This window comes from Panthera tigris, chromosome C2 (genome assembly GCF_018350195.1).
Source record: "Panthera tigris isolate Pti1 chromosome C2, P.tigris_Pti1_mat1.1, whole genome shotgun sequence".
NCBI classification, from domain to species: Eukaryota; Metazoa; Chordata; class Mammalia; order Carnivora; family Felidae; genus Panthera; species Panthera tigris.
The window spans coordinates 11,601,900-11,622,029 of record NC_056668.1 but is presented as its reverse complement, the minus strand read 5'-3'; the positions used below and the strand labels follow the sequence as shown (position 1 = coordinate 11,622,029).

The window sequence follows — 20,130 nt, the reverse complement described above, 5'->3', positions numbered from 1 at the left end:
ATAGGGACTATTTAAATAAAACTCAAATGGAATTAAATTGTTTTAATGTTTTATTAAATACTGTGAGAAATAGTGAACAATTATTTTCAGATTATGTTGAAAAACCTCTTAAGTGTTAATTAAGGAAACACATTATGTTTTAGATTGCTGCAGCAAAACCAACTCCACCAAAAAGCCAGGTAACATTAACAAAAGAGTTTCCTGTGTCATCTGGATCTCAACATCGAAAAAAAGAAGCGGATAGTGTTTATGGAGAGTGGGTTCCTGTAGAGAAAAATGGTGAAGAGAACAAAGATGATGATAATGTTTTCAGCAGCAATTTGCCCTCTGAGGTAAGTAAGAGGAATATTGTGTTTTTTTGTTTTTTGTTTTTAATACCTGAATCTCCCATTTTATTGTTACTTTATATCTGATTTGGCTTCTGTTTCACTCTTCTTAGGGCCGGGTTAAACGGCAGGGCCGGGTTAGACGACAGATGAAACAACCCGCAGCTTCTCATTTGACAGTAACTCGATGCAATTCACTTTGTGGAACCAAGCCACAAAGTGAAAAGCATCGAATTGCAGAGAACAGTGTTATCACATCCCTACCCAACATTGGGCCCTCCTTGCACTTATGGGAAGGTAGCCCAAGGTACAACTATTTAGCTTCCCGTTTTGCTTCGAGGCTCTATAGCTCTAGATTTTGGTGGTAGCAAATTTACTGGGTGGAGGGATTGAGCAGAGAGAGGCAGATCCTCAGGTTCAACACAAGAACTGGATTGGAAAAGGTCACTGTAGGCTGATGTGTGAGCATCTTGGATATATAACATAGCCCATTGCCCTTAAATAATGGTTTCTTACTATTTCTTTGGGTTGTCAGAGAGCCTTTAATTTTAATCATTTTCCCTTCCCTGTGCTACCTTGGCCCTTTGGAATTCTTGTGTTTAACCTAATGCTCAGCCTTGGTACTCCATTTCCCTTCTCCTTCCCCTCTTTGCTACTATTAAAAGTTGGAGAAGTGGAATTCACACCTTGAAATTTCCATGAGGCTATAGTTGTATCTTGTCAAAATGACGCAGTAATAACACCAAGTGTCAAAACAACCCCATTAAAATGCTGACTGATTAAATAATGTGCTGCTAAATATAGTGCACATGAAAACAGCAAGACTGTATATATATGTAAATATATATATATATATATATCTGTATCTTTGTATGTATCTCTGTATCTGTACCTTTGCTGTATCTTTTAATAAACAGTTTACTTTTATTTAACTTGTTGTGCAAAATCACGCTTGGGGGATCTGGGAGGGTGGAGACTTACTAGGGTGGGTGGGAGTTTTAAATGATACTATAGATTAGTTATCACCTCTTGCCCTTGGTTCCAAAGCCCAGACGTTTGTCCAAGGACTGGACTAGATAATCTGATGCCCTTACAATGTGGGACTTCTTCCCCACTTCCTTCTCTTGCAGTTCTGGGATATGTAGGTCAGAGAGACCTGTTCTCTCCACCTCAGGTTCCTTGCATTGGCCGTATCGTCTTCCACTAAACACCTCCATTATTACAAATAAATAAATCCTGTTGTTTATAAAATCAGAAAGTGAACAGAACCCAAATCAGAATTCTTTTGATAGTATTTTTTTTCCCCTGAGCTATTCACAGGTGACATTTTTTTATTGTGCTTTTTTGATCGGCATTTTAAGAGAGCGCAAGTTCTATACAATGAAGCTGGACACGCTAATTAACCAATGCAATTTATGGTCACCAGTGATGATTTGTATTTATGTGGGATTCAGTAGTTGAAGCAAGTTATACTCTCACCAGTGGGGAAGGGGTAGCTGATTTAGACAATATTTTAGTGAAACCAATTCAGTAGCTCAGTTGCTAATCCCTAGATTAGACTACCTGCACATCTCAAGAGGGAAAGGTTAACTGACATCTGCAATTGCCTTAAATCTTGTAGTAGGCTGAATATAAATCATGGTAAGAGGGCCAGTACAGACTGATTTAGAAATTCTGATACATACGCTTTTAGTAATTTGCAGATTAAGCATGTAGTAGAGTTGGAAAACATAGGGAGATCATGTGAGAAAAATTTTTCAGCTGAGTAAAGCCCTGTAAATAATTGAAAAGTTCCAAGGGATTTTCCTGAGAAGTGATCATAAGTATTTTAACTGCAGTTGAACATGCAGAAAGTGCTTAGTGAATCCTGATGAGTATTTCTTTTTTATTGAAACTTTATCTATACGTGTCTGTATATATATGTTTGAAATTCAGTACTCTGCCATTATCAGTCTTAACACTGACCCTGTGATGCCTTAGCCTTATCAGTCATCAAACGTAGTTGTCAGTTTTAATTAAAAGTTGGGGGGAATTCCAAAGAAATCCCAGGGGGAGAAGTTGGGTATTCAAATTTTATATTAAGCAGTCTTTCATTAAAGCAGAAGAAAAAGGTCGGAAAACTAAATAAATGAAGCGGATTTCTTCTGTGGGAGGATATATACAACTATATGATACCAGAATTCTTTTAAGTCAGACTCAAAAAATACATAGGTTAATTTTAAGCAAAAACAATCCCAAAATTTTAGAAGAGAAAAAGCATGGTTTCGTTTTGCTTTCAGGTCTCTGTGCTTTTACCTAACAATAGTAGTAAACACCTAGAGGAAGTGGTCACAATATAAAACGTTTAGTCCTAGTTATTTAGCTGTATCTTGCAAATACATGTATTTGTAAGATTATGTTCTACATACCAATGTTTGTGGAATGGTGACATGGGAGCGTTGACCCTTTTGATTCCCTGTCTGGGGTTGAAATAAAGGCTTTTATAGAGTAAAAGGAAAGTTCTTTCAAATGGTCACTGTTTTAACTGATCAGTATTTATTTTTTAACCTATCCGTGTTTTTCATTTTAATAAATATAAATGGAGTTTGTGGTTTTTTAGTTTTGAGCATAAAACATTTAGGCAAAGATCACAGATTTGGTCTCAGCTTTGCTGTAATCCTTAACCCCACCAATTGTCTTGCACATGAGTGCTCTTTGACATAAACGTGAGTGGATAGATGTGGATGGATCAACATAAATCCGTATCTTATGGAATATCAGCTCATCAGACTGTGCCTTACTGCCATAGCATCGTCTTCCTACCCAGAAGCCAGCCAGCATCATCCTCAGTAAGGAGTGTCTACAGAACTTTGACCATATTTGTGTGAATTTGATTTATTCGTAAACAGTGAAATCAAAAATGGTGGAAAACTAATATTTAAAAAAAGTGTCCTTGGGGGCATTAATTCTTGCTAATAAAGTTAGAGGCTTATTGGGTAGAAGATTTAAATGTAATCTTTGATATAAAATTTCCTTGGGTTTACTATTAATCATAAATTATCAGAGGTCCAGAGGTAGCTCTCCATTAAGGTCTAGTAATTGCTTACATGTTAAGATGATTCTTGTCTCAGTGTGCTTGGTTTGTTCTATTAAAAAATATTTCCACTTCCCAGTGGAAGTATAGAAGTTCTTCAAGTATAAAGTTCCAGCTTTATACTTTAGGAAAGTTAAGTTCTTGGGGTAAGATGTAAATTGTAATTGAAAATTAAATACATGGGTCCTGGCAGTGCTAGAATGGTTAAATACAGCCTTGCTATTCATTCTTTTTTCCTTAGATTCTCCTGGGTGATTAACATTGAATTTCATTGAACAACTTAATAGGTTACCTGTTTTTCTTATTCTAGTTTATTCAGATTAAATGTATAGGAGTTATGTTAGAGAATTCCATATGGTGTAATAAAAGGTTCGTAATTCACATTTTAAAACCAAACCCATGACAGCTGAGGTATTCTGTATTTTGTGTGGCTTTTGTTTTTATAGTTGTCATTTTCTTTTCTATATGAACCTCTTTGTAATTTATTAATTTTTGCTAATAAGTATCTTAAAGTCCTATTTTACATACAGGTCAGATGCTTTTTTTTTTTAATTCTGTTTTTTTGAATTAAACATTTCCTTTTATACTCTCTGTTTTAAGATACCTGTAATTGTCTAGGTAGAGAGTAATATAATTCATATTATAGGGCTTATTTTCCCTATCTGACTCCCTCCTAATAATTCTCTTTAGCCCTTTAATTGACTTTCTAAGAAATGCCCCTGAGATACTTGTATCTATGTAAACAGCTGGGTTAACGAAAGCGGTAAGGAAGTTGACTTAGAAGGGTTTTTAAATGAGGAAGATACAGAAAGGACATGATTATAACTTAGGCTGTGAAATGCATGTTACATTATGATTTCATTTCTGACACTTTTGGATTATAGGAGAAGTGATCTGCTGTGTTGCTGTAGTAGAGAAATGAAATAACGTGGACAGGTTTTTAACTATAGGAGAACTGGAATTGGATACTCTAGGTAGATTTCACTTTTTAAAACAAGTCCCAGGGAAAAGGAAACTAAACATTTTCCCCAATTATAATACTTAGAATATTATTATAGTATCATAATTAGACTTCATACATTAGATTAAAAGTTTGTAGTATAACAGTGGAAACAAATGAGGCTTGTTGATGACCACTTAATAATAGCGTTCTATGAAATTTAAGATTTTTTCCTACTTTTTTAGAAGGGCTTTTTAACATCATTTCGGTACCTTAAACCTATTCCTCTTTCTGAGCAACACTGAAAGATGGTTAGGGCTCTGAAGCTCCACTACATAGTATGATGCACTGTATAGTGTTTATGTACACACACATATACCATATAGTCCAATAGAGTAGTCACTAGCCACTGAAAAATCATTTCCTTAATTGCACTAGCCACATTTTAAGTGCTCATTAGCTGTCACTGTAGAAAATACTACTGACCAGTGTTCTAAAGGGTAGCTGTGATATTTAATGAGAGTTTCAATACTGATATGTGACATTTGGTCTAGTCCTTAAATATTAATGCTTTGGGGATTATACATTATTACATATCTTGAATTACCTTGAAAACCTGGAAACATGCTTTTTTGATTCAAACACTTGAGGATCCTTAAGAGGTTCAGATAATCCTGGTTCATTTTATTTTGAGTATGTTCTTCACACTTAAAAATATGAATATAAAATGAATAGTAAGATTACTCTCTTGGTAAGCCTGTTGAGTGAATTAAGTTGTAGTCAGGAAAAAAACTGGTTATCATTTTATCTGAAGTAAATTTATTTTAAACATCAAGGTTGCTATATTAAAATTTCTTCCAGAGTGAGATGTGAATGTAACAAAATGTTACTGAGATTTGAATGAAGTTTCATCCTGGGGATAAATGATGAGGCATTTAGATTATCTGCTTAAAGATTTAAAAAATATATGAAGATAGGTCTTCAGATCATAGGTGTGTATTCATTTGTTTACTAATTGGGAAGAATTTTATTCTAGAGAAGTTGGGAGCTTTTAGAGCCATCTTTACATTTTCATGGCTAAATTTATAGCTGGAAATTGGGGATCAGGGCTTGAAGTAGTCAGTAGATCAATTTTCCACATTATCACTTCTAAGCTTAGACTTTTTCAGAATAAAAACCTGTTATTTATACCTAAACATTCTCAGATTTACAGACTGCTACCCAAAGTAATTTGGACAAGGTTAATGAACAGTACTTGAGGTATATTTGCTGGGCTTTCAAATTGCATCAGTAATCCTACCTGACAGTTTTAGGAAACACATAAGGTAGGCCAAAGGAATGTGAATTTTGGCCTGAAATATTTGGGTTCCCATTTATTTAAAGTCCCAGCAGTTGATCACAATTATCAAAAAAGTGACAAGTGAAGACCCCTAGAGTGTTAGTGTTTAATTGTGACTGCTTAGATTATTTTTTATAGGCCCCAGACGTATTGTAATTAGTGTGGATAATTTACTACGTTGACAGTTAAGATCTTTCATGGGATCTGTAAACAGTCTTTACAATTACAGAATGAATTTAGCTTTGCTTTCGTTTTAAGAAGGCAATACATAAGAATCTATGTGGAAGAAAAAATTTAATTTTGCTGGGGGAATATTATGAGATGACTCAGCAAGATAACGAAGAATGATGGAATAATAAGGGGTTCTAAAGGTAGAAAAAGGGAGACTAGTAATCCTTATGCGTGAGGTAGAATTATTCTCTTATATCCTTATGCGTAAGGTAGAATTATTCTCTTAGAGTCATACACCCTTCTATATAGGTCTTTATTTTATAAGAAGTATTTCATATGTAGTACATAGTTAAATTACAGGTAGCCCTTAGCTTTAAGAAAAATCCTTAGCTGTTAATTTATATTACTGACTTCCTTATATTTGTAATATCCATGCAGTACCTCTAATCATGTTTTGCATATGAATATAGGAAAACCTTTTCATGTCAAATATTTTCCAAAAAAGGATTTTCTTGGGTGAAATCACTAGGAAATATTAATGGGTTGTGTTAGAAGAAAAATAAGTAATAGGAATTGGTGATGATACAAGTCAACATGAGCTCTTAACATCAGAACAAAGAACATCAAATACTTACTTGATGTGTTTTTCCTTTTGTGGTTGAGCCTTCCACAAATCTGATAAATTGGGGATTTGTTCTTTAAGAATTTTTCTGGACATTATGAAACATTTTAAAAAGTTAAACCATGAAGTCACCTCTGCTTAGCGTAACATTTTTACAGGTAGGATATGAGCTTTGAAAAGGAGGACCTAAGACATTTCAGACATACTTAATTTTAAATGTGTTGGTTCATGTTGTTATGTACCCTCCCAGAAATATTTTAATTTGGGTCATTAATACATATAAACTGAAAACAAAGGATTCGTTTATGTATATAGTAAATACATTCTTTGAAGAAATGGAGTTCTTAAGACCAAACTGTATCTCTGAGCAACTGCAAGAAGGTGAAAAGATGTGCAGATGAGTAAAAGACCAACTGACCTGATAGTGGTTTTCTGCTTGCTTACTCAAGAACCTTATTGCTTCTGAACATTATGCTAAAAAGAAATAGGATAAAATGAAAATTGCTCATGAATATAAAATTAATAGTTCCAAAACAGTTGAAAAAAGTACCAGTTTTTGTAAATGACTGTTTTGTTAGTGAAGGCTAGAGAGTTTTAAGTTCTTAGTGCAATTTTCTGTGATCATAATTTGCTACAGTAGAAAATACAGTAGAAAATATGAAATTTGAAGTTCAGATGTTGGGTTGAGTTCACCTGCTGCCTCTGATAGCGTGTAACTTACCTTAAATGATCCTCATCTGCTTTCCAAGTTTCTTGTACTTCTTGGTATCTTTTCTGTACTTTACAAGATTATTAATATGTAAGATTACTGTTTCATTTTTGATATGTAGCAACTAAAGATATGAGCACTTTTTAGAATTTAGGGGGTCTATCATAATTTGAGATAATTATCTATGTTTTCTTTCTTAGCCTGTGGACATCTCTACAGCAATGAGTGAACGGGCACTTGCTCAGAAAAGACTAAGTGAGAATGCATTTGACCTTGAAGCCATGAGCATGTTAAATCGAGCTCAGGAAAGGGTATGTAGCAGTTTTAATGTCTGCTAAATGAGAATTTAACTAATTAGATGGTTGTGACATAAGTAAATTCTGTGGCATGCTGTTGAAATGTAGGTCCTAAAAATCCAAGGAAATAAGTAATTTATTGTAATTAGCTTATTTTAAATGAAAGTGATTTTGGGGCATGGTCATTCACTCAGTAAGTGTTTATTGTGTACTGTGTGGCAGGAACTAATGTTTAAGAGAGTTAAAATAGAAAAAAAATCCGTGCTCTTACGGAGTTTGTAATCTGGTATATAAAAGTAGCTATGTGCCCATCATAGCTCTGTGAGATGTAGGTACTATTATGATGTCCCATTTTCCAGCTGAGGAAACTGAGTAAAGAGTAGTCAGTCAGCCTGAAACAACTATAACACTGCACGTTAACTACACTGGAATTAAAAAAAAAAAAAGTGATTAGGCAGTCTGAGGCCAGAGTCTAGACTTAAATTTTTAACAGTGGACAGCTTTTCCTTTTGTCTTCTACATTCCCGTGGTAGATCTATATAGAAACGACAAATACATGTTCAGACAGATAAATACACTACCTAACAATACCAATGTTTATTAGCAAATATACTTTGAAGGACAACTGATTCTTTAACCATCACAATAAATGCTGGTGATTAATGTAGGGCTCAGTTTTTAAAGAAAGCTGTTTTCTGGGTTTGAATAATTCCCTGCATTTATTACTCCTTAAGCGTGTCTCTTGAATTCTGGATTTCTAATACCACAAAGAAGGTAATTAATTAAAAACTCAGGCGATCATAACATTTATTAGATTGCATTTATATGAGGTACATAAAGCAGAGGGCAGGGATCCCGTGCCGCATGAAACTCTTTTCTGTATTCATGTATCCATGTGATATTTTGGAGAATGAGTATTATCGTTCATGCTTTTCAGTTGTTAGACGTACATCTCAAATCTTGTTATTAATGGGACCCACTGAATGTTATCAAAGTGCTGCTTTTAAGAAAACATTTTAAATATGTATGCATTCATCAAATTGTTCTAAAAGTTGAATAAGTCTTATTCAGCCTTTTCAAGAACTAAATAAAACCATTTCATTTAGTGAAATAAACCGGTGGGCATTTTTGACTAGACAAGTAATTTTACTCAGTTGATTGAGGCATCTTTTTTTTTTTTTTCTTCAGATTGATGCCTGGGCTCAGCTGAACTCCATTCCCGGCCAATTCACCGGAAGTACAGGAGTACAGGTTCTGACACAAGAACAGTTGGCTAATACTGGTGCCCAAGCCTGGATTAAAAAGGTACACAACATATGCACGTACAAAAGTGTCCAACTACAAAGTTAAGATTTTTTTTAGAAAATGTTTTATTAAAAATGCACGGAGAGGCCAGTAACTATAACCAAAGTTCATGAGTAAATTTGCTATGTGTGCCTACTCTAGGATGGACACTGAAGATGGACCTGATTCATGAGACAATGGCAAATGTATAAATAAGGCTCAAGAGCCACTCAGTTTATATCCTGAAGTTATTTGTTATTGCTGCTGCTGGTCTTTTTGGGGGTGGTTTTTTAAAAACTGTGTTTTGAATGCTAACAGTGTATCTCAGGTGCTGTTCAGAATGTTCCACAGTTCCTGTTGGACTAATCTAATGATTTCAAAGCAGTGGTTCTCAAATTTTTTCTCATCATGGGATACTTTATTACAGGTTTATTTTTGGTGGATCACTGTCCCCAAGAGCCCTCTTACCACCCAGATTTTCCATTTCTTTGCTCCTCTGTCCTTCTTTCCCCTTCTTTAGTGCCTGTGCCCTCTTGTAAGCTCTCTTGGCCCTTATTTCTCACCCTTCTGGTGATCACCCCGATCCCTGTGGTTGTCAGCTGCTGGTTATAGCAAGTTGGTTGGGAGGCCCCAGTATTAGCACTGCATGTGGTGATCTTGCCATGGGACCGGAAGGCTGGGGAGGATGGTTGGACTTTTGGGGGGGGGGGGGGGACGGCGGGCAGTGCTGAAGGGGTGGTGAAGGGGGCGGAGTGGGGATGGAGACTGCTATCTGTGGACCACCATTTAGGCCCTGGTGGCCTCTGGTGATCCACAGGCTCAATTTGAGAACCACTGATCTCCTGAAAAAACAGGATATGTAAGACCTAAATTCAAGGGAGAGGATGGACGCCTCGTGCTGTGAAGATGTAGGTGCTCCTGGTTTCAGATTCCTGCAGTGAGACCTGTGGACTCCACCTACGGCTGCCTCATTGTTGGGGGAGTCTTAGGTGGTTAAGAAGGGCTTTCTAAAGAAATGCCTTCTGATGAAGGGACGTGGCTTGGTTGGATGGGTGATGGGACATTTGTTTCAGGAGTACTGGCAGTATGGCAGTGCTGAAACTGGGAGGCTGCGTGGTCTAAGGATTGGGAAGGTTTCTTTATCCCGCTGTACTCCTGACTGCTTTTGTGATCATGGGCAAGTAATATACTTGGAATTTCAGTCTCCCAAGTGTCATGAGAAGACAAGTTCTTATTACTGCTTCACAGGGCAATAATTAATAACGTGATGGGCACCTATGAAGAATTGCTATGATTGCCAGTGAATGAGCTGAATTTCCGCAAAATGAGATTTTGATTGCTTTGGATATTTTAATCTCATGACGTTTCAGTTTTGATAGCATTATCTCTGATGATCCTCGTATTAACAAATTAATATGAAACATGATACATCCTCAATTTACCTGCCATTTTTGGTACATTTAGGTACACTAATATGTGTTTAGTGAGTATATGGCCAGATTCATTAAAAATTTATAACTTTTATGTCATTTACTAGGGGTCGGTGTTGGAAAAAAATGAAAATCTAGTAAAAATATTTTTGAGTTCATTTTGGACCAATTATAGTATTTAAAGTAGAGTGATTTGTATAGTATTTGAAAATGGCCTTCATCTCATTGGGAAGAATTACATACACCTATTTCAATAGTTTTAATTCTTTAATACTATTTAATCTTGAAGCTTGAGTCTCAGTATTTCAGGAAGTTAGACTTGAAGCTTACGTGGGTGTTTAGGCAGATAAAAATTAAATAGTCTTGTACATTACTAGGTAGGAACTTCTGAATGTGATTCCATTGTAACATTTTGGTCTTCATTTGTATAATGAAGTGCTGATCCATAATGCTTATATAGTTCTAAAAATCGTGTTAACATAACTTGCAAAAGTGAATCTTCTACTGATTAAAATTGGTTCTTGCAAACTTTCCCTTAAAGTTTTGATTTCTAGTCATGTAGGCAGTTGACAGATTTTCAATTACATTATTTTAAATGTACATGTAAGTCATTTTGATAAATTATGAGATGTGTTCATGAAAGTTTTTAAATAACAAGAAAGCAATGCTTTTAGGAAAACTCCCGTTTATATGTTTACAGAAGAATATTTGCTACTGATATCAAGGAAGGAATGAACATTTATAAAAATGTGGAAAATTAGCTGGAAATTTATCATTTATCTTCACTGTCAATGGTCTCTTTGTTGTGTTTAGAAAACTTTCAATGATCACATAGTTTTTCTTGCCTTGCACTAGCCTAACACCCTCCTTTATGTTAAAAACCACATGGAATGCCAACATAGTCCATATTCATTTTTAGTTTGTTGCAGTATATTCTTAGATGAAAAAAGATGGGAGTTTTACCATTATTATGTCAGTAAGACATTTTTAAGTGGTTATTGATTTAAAAGAACCTTTATTTTCTGGAATTAAGTGATTTGGACATGACCCGATGAGTATTGTTTACTATTATACTCATTAGATTAAGCAGCTTTTTGGTGAACTATATACACAATGGGGTAAAGAAACATGAAGATAGTAGACAATGGAAACCGAGTCGGAAGCCTGGGTTATTTGGGGTTTTGTATTATACTCTGCACAGTTGCCCTTTTTTTTAGGAGTGTTGCCTGGAAAAGAGGGGCGGATGAACCTGGAAGTAAGTAAAAGTCATTTTAGGTGTGTAGCAACAAGGCAGTTGATACCCAAGCATCAGCTAACTTTTCTCTTTATACATCAACACTGCATGGCCTGCACCAAATAAGGAACTGAACCAGGGGTATGTTTTTACCTCCACAGCTGCCTCCTTCCATCAGAGCACCTAGTTGTACTTAATGTCTAGTCACACATCATTGGCATGTTTTTCCCCGGCATATAATTTACAAAGCTGGGGGAAAAAATAATACAGTTTTACTACTGTGTAAAAATAAGATTTTAAAAATTTAGTATTAACTTATCAATATAGGAAATGATTAATGCATACTCTTCCCAGAGATACCAAATTTTTGACTCCCTCTGTTGATAAGTTAATGACTTTTGCTATATATTTGCTAGAGAACATAAGTCTAAAATTTAAGAACAAGGGGAAAGTAAAGCAGGATTTTGAGATGTTATAAATTAAAAGGAAAATGGCCAATAAAGATCAACAGTAGAATTCATCTGTTCTGTGTACATGGATGTCCTTTAAAATAGAGGCATCACATATTTATTTCTTAATGTGTGAAAATGACTGTTGACCATGCTAATGTATATAGTTGTGCATCTTAAGACATTAAGTGGTTTGCTGCTTTGATGGAAATTATGGTTCAGTGGGTTGGATACAAGAGAGATGACTGTTCACAGAATAACCTGTGAACTTTCACCCCTCTGTATGGAAACTTGTTTCAGGGCCAAATCCTTGTAGCTGTCTTCTTGCCCCGGTCAGTGCCAGCCCTACTATTCACAACACTGCTGCTACCGAGGCCTAGGTATGTAAACGTTTAAGGAGTTTTTTAAAAGTCTTTTAACATCAAGCTAGGATTTAAAAGCATTCAAATTCAGTTTGGTATAATGACAGGGTATTTTATGTGACTGTCCATTTCTTACTGTGTAAATAGAATGTAAAGATTTTTACCTTTTGGTTCATAGGGATTTTCTAAGTAAAATATTTATACTTGCTTTAAGGTAGAGTGGGAAAGAAAACTTGGGATGTTAACAGTATGCTTCTTCAGTGTCCAAACTATTTCTAAATGATTTCTGGGCTTTATTCATTAACTAGGTACACCTGGGACAATTAATATTATTGACTGTTTTAACATTGCCTTCTTTTTATTTTGCAAGCTAAGAAGAGATACCAGTGAACCTAAATAGTGGACGAAAACAGGAGTGTTCTAATTTTTTTTTTTTTTTTTTTGGAGGGGGGCAGGAGGGCTACTGTTTTAAACTGCCATTTATTTGCCTTATTTGACTTTCAAAATATTATGTTAATGTGAAAATAATTAGCATCCACACTACAGTATGTATATAAGTATAGAAACTTAAATTTAATTGCTATATCAGATCTAGAAGTAAAATAAGATTTTTTTTTAAAAAATTACACTGCATTTGTAGTCAAATTCTAACTCTGAAATGGGGACATTTTACCTTTCTTTCTTTGGATAGGATCAGTTCTTAAGAGCAGCCCCGGTAACTGGAGGAATGGGAGCCGTTTTGATGAGAAAAATGGGCTGGAGAGAAGGAGAAGGATTAGGAAAAAACAAAGAAGGAAATAAGGAACCTATCCTAGTTGATTTTAAGACAGACCGAAAAGGTAACACATTGTTCTGGGAATGTTTATTATACCTTCTTTAATATTTAAGGTTTTGGGGCTCCTGGGTGGGTCAGTCGGTTAAGCATCTGATTCTTGGTTTTAGCTCAGGTCATCGTCTCACGGTTTGTGAGATCAAGCCCTGTGTTGGGCTCTGTGCTGACATTGTGGAGCCTACTTGGGATTCTCTTTGCCCCCTCATTTGCCCCTAAAATAAATAATATTAAAAAAAAAACACTTAGGGTTTCATTACCTTCCTAGATTTTTTTTTTTAAAGTAAGCTCTTTGCCCACCATGGGGCTTGAACTCATGACCCTGAGATCAAGAGTCATATGCTGTACCAACAGAGCCCACCAGCAGCCCCATCTTTAAATAAATAATACGTAAATAAATAAATAAATAAATGCACATAGTAATCTTCTTACATTTTGATATCCTTGATGCTTAACTGGAGCATATATACAGCTGTTTGTTAGGAAACAAAAGTTTAACCCATTCGTGACAGCTTGTATAAATACAGATGAAGTCACTAATTTGGGCTTTTAAAAGGCAGTTGTAGTTAAGATGCTAAATAATAAGGAAGTAGGCATATATCAGTGTGACTGAAATTTTAACTAGATTTCACTTTTTTTTTTTTTAACCTTGTATTCATTATTGAGAGACAGAGACGCAAGTGTGAGCCGGGGAGGGGCAGGTGAAGCAGGCTCCTGGCTCTGAGCTGTCAGCACAGAGCCCCATGTGGGGCTCAAACTCACAAGGTCATGACCTGAACCGAGGGCTATGCTTAACTGACTGAGCCACCCAGGCACCCCCTATATTTCGTTTTTAGGAAATGGAATCCCCATTTTGCTTTCTCTTGACGGGGAACATACACTTGTAGTTTCTAGGATTTATTTTTTTCTTTTTCAAATATTTTATCTTCTATATTCTCCTTATTTCTTACTAGAGTGCTGTTTTGTCTTCACCTTATAAACCCTTTTTTGCATGTCTCTTTTTCTAAGTTTATTTTGAGAGAGTGGGGAAAGGGCAGAGAGGTAGAGAATCCCAAGTAGGCTCTGCACCGTCACCATGCAGCCCGACGTGGGGCCCTAACCCACAAAGTGCGAGATCATGACCTGAGCCGAAATCAGGAGTCTGCATATCCCTCTTTTTAAGCTCCATAATTGAGTTTTCTTGGATTGGGGCTGGAGAATAGTGGAGCAGTTGCTGGCAGCAATGTTAGCTCTTCATATTTTCTTGTTCTTGGAGCACCTTGGAACTTTGCTACTCATGGGGATCTCTCTATATAGCTTGCATGCAGTTGCTGAATATTAAAAATACACTTAGTGCTTATTGAGAACAGCCAGCTGGTACCTTTTAAATTCTTCCCTTGGAATTATGTTTTAAGTAGAATCAAATGGCTGAATGTCAGCTCAGTGTGATTTCAATAGCTTGGACAAGCCTGATTTTTAAAAACTGTAAAGTTGAACACTGGAATTTTCATTATCTTTGTAATCAGAGAATTGAATTAAGTTGGAGATGATGCAGTTAAATTATTCTTAATTGGAAACGAACTAGCTCTGACCAAACTGTGTCTTATAAAATGTTTTGCATCAGAAATTCTACATTCTCATCCACATACAATACTGTGATGCCACTTTTTTCAAATTGTAGGGAGTTTATTGGTAATAATTCCAAGTAGGCTAGAAACAGCATGAGAATCATCCTGTGCTAATAAGCGTTAATTCAGACTCTAAATTAGAAAAGGACATTGTACTGATTATGTCACATTGACATTGTATTACTTCTACAAGTTGAATAGATTTTTTTGAGTCCTAAGAGGTAGTTTTTTGGAAGAAAATATCTGTGAAGGCATTGCATAATTCCAGGGAACATCTTTGGAATTCTGTGACAGGTGTTGGGTTTGGAGAAGCATACTAGCAGAATTAATGAAGAACTGGTTGAAGAATTCCCCCTAGGAGAAATGGAAGTCAGGAAAGCATTGATTTTGGGTAGTGATACAGCTAAATCCCTTTGGAAAGGGAGGTTATACAGTGCGATTATGTTTGTCTTTTGAGAATATCTTCATTTGATAAGTCAGAAAGGGGTTGTTTGCTGGGGGAGAAAATGGACACGTTCATCTATAGAGACAGCCTCTCCCTTTTAGTTTTTTTTGGGGGGGGGGGTGGCCTAAAATCCTCACCATCTGGGGAACTTAATTAACTGAGCCATCATTTTTTAAGGAATGGGAAACCTTAGATTGCACTTGTAATAGCCACTAGTTTTTAAACTTAAAAAGAAACAGACCTGTAGTTGTTAACTATGGCACTTAATTTATATACATATTTATATACTAGGTTTTCTGAACATCTGATTTTTGTACAGTTTCTAATACCAAGGTACATGATAAACATAAAGATTTATATATTGAAACAGCAAAATAGAAGTCAAATGATATAAAAATCAGGGGTGGTAGGAGTTGAATATTTTATTGAGATTCAGGTTCCTACAGAGGGAATCATTGTGTTTATAATTTTGAATGATGCTTTGGGATTTATTCATTGAACACTGGCTTTTTATTTTAAAGGTCTTGTTGCAGTAGGAGAAAGAGCACAAAAGAGGTCTGGGAACTTCTCTGCTGCAATGAAAGATCTGTCAGGTGAGCAAACATTTAAATTTCCTCTTGTCCCATCCCCAACTTGAATTCATAATCTGTTGCCACAGACAGTAGAAATAATTAACAAGTTATTTTTTTTTTCTCTGCAGGCAAACATCCTGTGTCTGCTTTGATGGAAATCTGTAATAAGAGAAGGTGGCAACCACCAGAATTTCTCTTGGTCCATGATAGTGGCCCTGATCATCGCAAACATTTTCTCTTTAGGGTAAATATGAATTTGTGCATTAATTATATACCCCTACTAATTTGAGGACTTAACCTTAGAGGGTGAGGGAAAAGCACTGTATCGTCACAATATTGATACATTGTGGGTTGGGAGTGAATAGATGTGTGGGTAGAAGTGGTAGGGGTTTTTAAATATTTAAGTATACTTTAATATGACCTGTTAATATCCTATTTTTCAAAAATGTTGGAGGGAAAGATGTGGGCAAAATCTGGTGAAGAATTTGTTGACATTTTCTAGTGGAACATGGGGAATTAATTTAGTAGCTTTATCAGGGTTTTCTCCATCCCCTTTCCCCATGCCTCTTCAATTTGAAGACCTTAATTTGCAGTCCCTTTTCCTAAATGATTTGCTGCTTCTGGGTTGAGATTAATTTGACTTCCATAGTATGGGTTTTATAGTTTTTGTGAATTATTTTTCTAGCATTTAGTGAAAAAATACAAAGCTAATAGATATTAAAGTTTGATGCTGTTCTTATTGTATGTTTTTCTTGAATAGGTATTGAGAAATGGAAGCCCTTACCAGCCCAATTGTATGTTTTTCTTGAATAGGTATTGATAAATGGAAGCGCTTACCAGCCCAGCTTTGCCAGCCCTAATAAGAAGCATGCTAAAGCCACAGCAGCTACTGTGGTTCTTCAAGCAATGGGCCTTGTACCAAAGGACCTCATGGCTAATGCCACTTGCTTCAGGAGTGCCTCACGTAGATAGATTGAGGTTTTATATTAATCATTTCAGATAATTTTACTCTGCATCAAAATGTATTTCCTCTTTAATGTTGTAAATATTTGGCAATTTAAGACATTGTGTAAAAAGCAATCTGTACAAACATCTCCAGGCTTTGATTTTTGTACCATGGAAATTGTATTTAACCATACAGGGTTTTGGTATGTTTATATTGTTTACCTTAGTGATGTATTTGTTTAAGTGGCTAACATCCAAACGATTGTTTGAAGGCATCCGTAATCTTCAGTGTGGAATGTTAAATAACGCTTTTATACTGTATTTTGTACTATGATGTAACCTCCCTTCCTTATGGCTAGGCTGCTGTAACACTTGCCTGTAATCAGTGAAGGGCTGTGCACCTTGTACTAGTTCACAATGGGTTCTGCTGGACAGATACTGGGCCAGTGTTACTGAGGTAATCAAGATCTGTTCCACAGGGCTAATGCCACCATCTCCCCTTAAAATTTTGTAGAGGTTATAAAAAGAAAGTGGTATGTTGTGTGATGATCAGCACTAAGTCCTGCATTCCCATCAAAGCCACTTGGGCCATGAGAAGGGAGTCAAAATGAAGTCCGATTAGAATTCTACTGCAGAGGCCAAGTACATTTAGTATGGCATTGAGTTGTGATATAGTTTTACTTTGATGTGCATTTTGAATTTCAGCTACACCTAGATAGACGTTAAATGATAATTAAAATGCTGTAACCAACTTATCTAATAAAATCGGCACCCAGCCACTATTTTGTTGACTGAGAAAGTTTAAGTTTATGTTAATTTTTAGGGTCTGATAGAATATTTCATGTGTATTACAGTGGTATTCATAATGCTATGTCTCTAAACTTTATTTTCAAAAGCTTAAGGCCCAAATATAAACTTCTCTGGAATAAATGTGGTGTCTTATTTTTTGGATCATAAAGTGAACACATACTTCTTCACTAAATATTGTCATTTCTTTACCCAGTGCTTTTGATTTCTATGTCCTTTTATTTTAAGGAAATTTGAATTACACACACAACACACACACTCGCGCGTGCACACACACAAATACCTACAAGAACATGAAATACTCCTTTACCACGACAGCTGAGCACACTTTACAATTAACACTATTCTATGTGGAATACAAAATACCCCTCTTTGAATTAACATGCATTAAAAAAAACAAATTTAATATATTTGAAAATGGAGGAATTAGAAATGAGAATGAAGGCAACTAAGGTAGAGACATCAACAATTAGCTATTTGTCTACAAATACGAATTTGTCTACATTTGTATCTTTATAATCTAGAACCTGCATATAACTGTAGGTATAGGTAAATGGTCAAATATGGTTTTGCCCTGATGCCATCGGTCACAAAATGCCAGTAGATAATACTAACTTAGCTTCAGTTTGCCATTTACAAGGCAACACTGACATTCAGAATACTCCGTTTTCTACTCCGTTTATAATTAGCTTGTAAGGGTCTGGAAGTCTCATTCAAGTTTCTGAGGTTAAGAGTTGGGAGTTATCTTTATACCTGAATTATCTAATCAGAATAGTAAAAACAAAATGTTGATTTAAAGCCTTAATCCTTTTGCTTAATGCACGTAATAAAAATTAAGCTAAAAGGTTGTTTATCAACACTTGAATATTTTAAAGTTCTATTCCTTTAACTTCCAAAATGAACTTTAGAGCCAAAGGTATAAGAATCTTGAATTTCCTTGCTAGAAGGCTTTTTCCTCAAAGATTCCTTTTAGGCTTACTTTGGTGTTCAGGATCTCCAATTATAAACGAAGTCACTCAATTCCACAAGCCGTAAAGATGATTTTCCCAGTGTTGGTATTTGACTAAGTTGGTCCAGAGTCTTAGGGTGCAACCCACAGTTACCAAGCTCCTCCTGAAGTGTCTCCTATGGAAATTTGTATTCAAGTTAGTCAAGAAGCACATCAGTCTTTGGACACTGAGATTTTGCTTATTTTTAAGTATATATATATTTTAGAAATCTCTATACCCACTGTGGGGCTCGAACTCACGACCCTGGCAAAAAGGCACATGCTCTTCAGGCTGAGCCAGCTGGCTGCCCCTTTATTTTTCAGAGGCTCCGCATGTAAAGTGGGGCTTGAACTCCCAACCCTGGCTAGAGTCGCATGCTCTACCAACTGAGTCAGCCAGGCACCCTTGAACACTCAGATTTTTAAAATTACCATGGGAATTTTGGCAAACGGATGCCCTAATTCATGTTTATGAGGTAAAGGCAGTTCATTATCAATAGAAGTTGATGCTAAAAATTTTCACGTCTAGCAATAGCATCCAGAAATACACAGTTTTGGTAATTTTTAGAAATCTGGCAAATGATAGAAGCATGAGGCAGTTTTAAAGGTCTTAATTATAACCCGTGAATAAAAACCTTTACTATGTCCAAAATTAAAGGCAAATATTGGTTAAATATCCATAGTTGTTTATAATAAAGGTATTTAGCAGTATTAAGTTCTGGATCTGAGATAGCCATGAAAATAACTTGCCTTTTCTTTTTGTCTGGAAAGTTCTTTAGTCATTATTGAGTACAACAATCTAAATTCGTAAAATTTACCCCTAAAAAAACCAGACCTTATCCCTTCATCTTAGTAACTGTGATTGATAAAATTAAACAGTACAGTCGAATAACCTGAGATACAAGTTTGGCTCATTGCAAATCATTGATTTCTCCCATCTGAGGAAACTAGCTACAATGAAATATGCTTACAGCTGTCTACTTACCTTATCCAGTATTTTATTCACTGGCAGGCAGATATTAAATACAGCAGTTGGCTCATGTGTATACAGTCCAGCAGAAAATGACCCATTCTGTGAAGATTTGAGTAGCATGGTCACAGAATGTAGAGAATGAGGCATGATAGGACCTGTAATCTCCAAACTAAATTGATCTTTGTATCCAGAAACAGCTTGTGTCTTCACATTTACACTTCGTGCCTTCAAGAAAATTTAAAGAAAAAATTATGGTCACCGTCTCTCAAGCTTTTGTCCCTAAAGATTTGTTCAGTAACTTCGTTTGGGTTTCCCTCTTTAACAGTTGTAGACTAAAAGGTACAGCATAGAGGGAATACAGTCAGTCAGTGGTATTATAATAGCATTGTATGGTGACAGTAACTACACTTGTGAGTATAGCACAAAGTAGTTCATATGACATCAAAAGAATGTTATACGAGTAAAAATGTTAATTCTCCATCTAGAGCACATCTCCAAATTAGGACTCAGTCTCAGTATGTTCTACAAAATACAATTTTTCGTATGGTATCCTGATTTATATATTTTGATTAAAATTTTTAATGGTAGTTGACACCCAATGTCACATTAGTTTCAGGTGTACAACAGGGATTCTACAACTCTATATGCTGTGTTCACAAGTGTAGCTACCATCTGTCACCATATAACACTATTATGCCATTGACTATATGCCCGACACTGTTACCTTTT

The 20,130-nt window shown here is 35.7% G+C and overlaps 2 protein-coding genes across 14 annotated transcripts in view; one reads left to right on the top strand and one right to left on the bottom strand.

Moving 5' to 3' along the window:
- Positions 1-17,631, top strand: part of SON (SON DNA and RNA binding protein) — a 33,081-nt gene extending 15,450 nt beyond the window's left edge. The window contains exons 6-12 of one of the 5 annotated variants that reach the window (XM_042999239.1): positions 144-332; positions 7,381-7,491; positions 8,665-8,781; positions 12,927-13,074; positions 15,638-15,709; positions 15,817-15,932; positions 16,502-17,631. In XM_042999239.1, coding sequence (XP_042855173.1) covers positions 144-332; positions 7,381-7,491; positions 8,665-8,781; positions 12,927-13,074; positions 15,638-15,709; positions 15,817-15,932; positions 16,502-16,660 — 912 coding nt within the window. In that variant the 3' untranslated portion in view covers positions 16,661-17,631. Of the gene's footprint in view, positions 1-143; positions 333-439; positions 1,137-7,380; positions 7,492-8,664; positions 8,782-8,922; positions 9,455-12,173; positions 12,254-12,926; positions 13,075-15,637; positions 15,710-15,816; positions 15,933-16,448 lie in introns of those variants that run through there. The other 4 variants (XM_042999240.1, XM_042999241.1, XM_042999243.1 and 1 more) reach the window with 4 other exon arrangements.
- The window catches only part of DONSON (DNA replication fork stabilization factor DONSON), a 28,105-nt gene continuing 8,145 nt past the window's right edge, over positions 171-20,130 (bottom strand). For 2 of the 9 annotated variants that reach the window (XR_006222227.1, XR_006222233.1), the window contains 4 exons: positions 19,414-19,626; positions 18,420-18,565; positions 12,909-12,991; positions 11,189-11,673 (listed from right to left, as the gene is read on the bottom strand). Coding sequence is in view for 2 of the 9 variants with exons in the window: in XM_042999249.1 (XP_042855183.1) it covers positions 18,428-18,565; positions 19,414-19,626 (351 nt within the window). In the remaining 7 variants the exon portion in view is untranslated. Of the gene's footprint in view, positions 265-4,946; positions 5,047-6,484; positions 6,560-6,889; positions 6,946-11,188; positions 11,674-12,908; positions 12,992-18,419; positions 18,566-19,413; positions 19,627-20,130 lie in introns of those variants that run through there. The other 7 variants (XR_006222230.1, XR_006222229.1, XR_006222228.1 and 4 more) reach the window with 7 other exon arrangements.